Source organism: Diaphorina citri, unplaced genomic scaffold (genome assembly GCF_000475195.1).
Source record: "Diaphorina citri unplaced genomic scaffold, Diaci psyllid genome assembly version 1.1 scaffold6896, whole genome shotgun sequence".
Classification (NCBI taxonomy): domain Eukaryota; kingdom Metazoa; phylum Arthropoda; class Insecta; order Hemiptera; family Psyllidae; genus Diaphorina; species Diaphorina citri.
Genome location: NW_007384272.1, coordinates 1 through 4053, shown reverse-complemented (window position 1 = coordinate 4053; position 4053 = coordinate 1). Strand labels below are relative to the sequence as shown.

General features: G+C 38.7%; 1 protein-coding gene across 1 annotated transcript; it reads right to left on the bottom strand.

Annotated features, from left to right (window-relative positions):
- Positions 1 to 104: 104 nt before the first annotated feature.
- LOC108251807 (tyrosine-protein phosphatase 69D) lies at positions 105 to 3285 on the bottom strand (the record flags this gene model as incomplete). The annotated part of the gene is made up of 5 exons (XM_008487212.1): positions 105 to 322; positions 911 to 1094; positions 1464 to 1573; positions 1856 to 2007; positions 3141 to 3285. Coding segments are annotated over 5 exons (809 nt in total), but the record flags the coding sequence as incomplete, so codon positions are not given.
- Between the last annotated feature and the right edge of the window lie 768 nt (positions 3286 to 4053).

Genomic DNA, 4053 nt, shown 5'->3' with positions numbered 1-4053 from the left:
TCGCGACAAATTTCGAGATCAGAGCTCATTTGTGTGAGAAAATGTGAAAAAAATCCCCCAAAAACTACTACGCCACCGAGGTGGCGATTTTCGTGGTAACTCACCTTGAACAAATAGTTGGTGGCGGAATGCAGATCGCGAAACATGTACAGATTGGAAGCGTTGGCCGACTGCACGGTTTCTTTCCGCGTGTTGTTATTGTACATGAGAAGCTGATAATAGTGGACATGATCCTGCAGCTCCTTGGGAGGGGAAGACCAGCCTATATTGATTGCGTTCGGGGTGATTGCCTTGAGCGAGACTTCGGGAGTGAAATCAGCATCTGAAGAAATAGAATAGAATTGTCTTTATTTTATTATTATTTTGAGGGGGGGGGGTCTTTATGGCAGGGGCATAACACCGGGAAATAAAATAAATTTTTTTTTTTTTTTTATTTTTTTGGGGGGGGGGGTCTTTATGGCAGGATTATCACACGGTGAGCTCTTCCTCTAAACCAAATACTCTGTTTATCCTGGACGAATAGGTAGAATGGCGGAGAGCCATACAGAGATGGAAAAAATCAAAAGAAGAGAGTTTCAAGTTTCATCTCTGAAAGAGGTCACGATGTCTGTCTATACGTATGTTTGTTTCGCCTTAACTCCCAAACGGTTTGTTCGCTTTTGATAAAACTTGGGTGATCCCTGTAGCAAAAATGGCAAAGTACACTGCAACTCATTTAACCCATTTTTGTAATAATGAGATGTTATACACTGCCAAAGCAAAGCGTGGCATTACTTCAAGGCCTTTTGAGTGACATAAAAGGGTATTCATTGGGTTTAAATGAGTCTCTTTTTCTCCGTGAACAGGGGTAAACAAACGGTCTTAATATGAGCTACAGGGGTTCTCAGATGGGCCCCACTAAGTGACATACCTTTTTCGAAAGTCTTATAGAACACCGGCGTATCCTGTTCGATTCCCTTCCCAATGGAATTCTTGGCATACAGTTTGATCTTGTACTCCGTGTTGGGTTCCAAATTTCGAATGATGTAACTTGTGTTTCCACCCGGAACTTTTTCCGGGTAAAAAGTCCACTGGCTCGATCCGTTGGTTATAGTCTGAGGAGAGAAATAATTAAAATCACATCAGAAAATTAAGTATTATTAATTTTAATTAAATAACTAATTAGGTACCTACAAGGAATTTCGGAACCAAATTTACTTGAAATAATTCGTACTGTAAAATATAACTGAAAATTCTAAAACCAACTTTAATAAAAGACTGTAAAAAAGATCAAAGACAAGACAAACTTTATCAAATGTCCACCTCGACATGATCCAACTGAAGTTTTATGTCACTACAAGGACTTGAACCCCAGCCTATGGATTACTCGTCCCACAAACTAGCTTTGACTTATTGGGGTCTGTTTTTGAGATACTAACCTTTATAATAAAGAACCTCTGAGTTATTGGGGCTATGTTACTAACCTTTATAATATATTCCTGGACCGGTTCATTCCCGTCATTCAAAGTCCAATTGAGGAATATCCTGCGAGCTCCCACCACTTTCACCACGTCAATGTACACATGGGGAACGTCTGAAATCAGCAAATAATACAGGGTATCAGCAAATAATGTAGTTTATCAGTAAAAAATGTAGTAATGCAGGAAAATAATGTAAAGAAAGTAAGAAATGTACCTCGACGCCGCTTTCGCATTACTTTTTTAAGCACATTCTTTTACATCCATACCTTTCCAAGGTAAAAGCCCCCAGAAGGCCTGTTAAGTCCCATTTGATTTGTATAGGCTTAAAAGGGCTGTTAGGGGGTAAAAAGAAGGTTGGTGAAACCCACCCATAATCTATTAACATATTGACTCACCTAGTACATAGAGATTAGCCACGCCCACCACAGGGCCTTCCACGCCCTCCGCCTTACACAAATACGAGCCATTGTCCCGCCGGTTTAGCTTTGGGAATTCCAGATGAGTTTCCACGGTTGTCTTGTTCACTTGACGTATAGTGAAATTGGTCCTGAGAAAAGAAAAAAATATACAAATGTATTACCTGAAAAAGAAGTTAAAATCTTCCCCCTTCTTTTTTTAAAATTTTAATAGGACAATCTAAAAGTTCAAAATTTATCGTTCTAACTACCTCTTTATTATCACAGTAATCATGTTCACCAATTCAGTCATACAATCAGTAGGCAGGCAGTACATACACACAATGTATAACGTGTATTATGTTCTTAATCCTATAAAATACACGAGACCTTGTTTAGACTGCTGGGGTAAAAGGACTCTTTAGTCTCATTCGACCAGGATAAACAAGGGTAGGTATATGTATTCTATTCTTTCCTTCCAACTAGAAAGTCGAAAGAAAAGTGATATCTCAAGTGTGGGCGTCTGCTTTAAATAAACTTTCTTGCTTGCCTTGTGTTCTCGAGATTTTATAATTAAATCATTAAAAGTTTTCTCTTCGCGTGTAGCTTTCTTTGAATGCCTTCTAGGAATAAAAATTCAAACAAAAAGTGTAAAAATTAACAAAAAAAAAATGAGAAAAATATGCTGAGAGGAGACATAATGAGAAAAAAACCAGACTGAAGGCGGAAAAGCGAGGGAAAAAAAGGTCATGGGAATTCCCAGTGACTCATCAGACAGCATTGATTGGAGAACGAGAATAATGATGCACTGTTTGAATGGGCCTTGTTTTATCTGCCTTCTACGAAAAAGAGATCGTATTCGTATTTCTTTTGTTCCTTTTTCCCACTCAGTCATTATTGTCTTTCCTCTTTACTATGTTCTTATCTCGTATTATTTGATACCATTCCAGCAAGGGAAGTGAAAATTTCCCTCGTACTTATTTGAAGAACCAAACCGGCCAAGAGCTCAATCCTTAAAGGTATCAAAATTTTGATTGATTTGAAGGTATGGTATTGTAGTTCCTGAGCTGCAAGTAAATCCAATAAACTGTAAGGTAAAAAAAAACCCTTGGGTTTTTCCTTTGGAAAGTACAAATCCATCATTTCAAGGACAGCCACTTACAATCAGATAGACCTGACACCTGATGAGCAAACACACTATCAAGTAGACCTCATCAGGTGTACCTTTCGTCTACCTAATAAAGAGTGGCTGGCCCAAGAAATGAGGACTGTCCTGTCCACTTACTTGTCTGGGGATTCATCCAGGCCGGACCCTTGATCTCTCTCCCAGGTGACGTTTTCCAGGGGATATCCCTCCAGGATACAGGAGAGAGTGGCTCGGGAGCTAACGTTCCCTCGGGCATCCTCAGTCCGCAACACTCTACCAGGCACTGGAAACAGAGAGGTAAACTTCGGTTAAACCAAGCGGTTTAAAAAGTTCTCAAATCAACATTTCTTAGATAGTGGTATAACTTATAATTAACATTTTCGTCCATTCAGTTTGTAACAAATAAATAATAGGATAAGGAAAGAAAAAAAGAGAAAAAAAAAATCAAGACACAAACTTCTGATCGTCAAAAGGTTCTAAGGAAAAGTATAAAAGAAAAAGATAATCCCCCCATTAAGAAATATGAATATTTGTTGAGAATTATGAAAATATAAATAAAAAATATGGATAATTAAACAAAAAATGTGTTTTTAAGGAAATTTCCTTGTCAAGTAGCTGTCACACTAAGCTGGCAGTCCGAAGGTCCCGGGTTCAATACCTGGACCCAGTAGTTTCAAGTAGGTATCCTCCCTGTTTATGTCCCCCAGCCAGACTAAGCTGGTCTACTCCCTATTTATTGTTGGTCTCCTTGGTCCCCCCCCCCCTCCCTTCTTTCCCAATGGGAAAATGGGGATTCATTTCATAAACCATCATATTTTATTCTCAGGTAAATTTCAACTACAAACTCTCTCTACTTTCTCTCTCATGCTGTTTCTCTTTTCCGGCATACTTTCTTTCTGACTGTAGCATAAATGCTCACTTTCATTTTGATCCAGACTTCAAAGTTGATGTTCGAAATTCCCGAAATTCGGTATAACCACAGAAGCCACAAGAAAATGAAAAGAGTTGCTCATCAATTTCCTTCTATTGGAAGTCTTTTTCTAAGAAACGG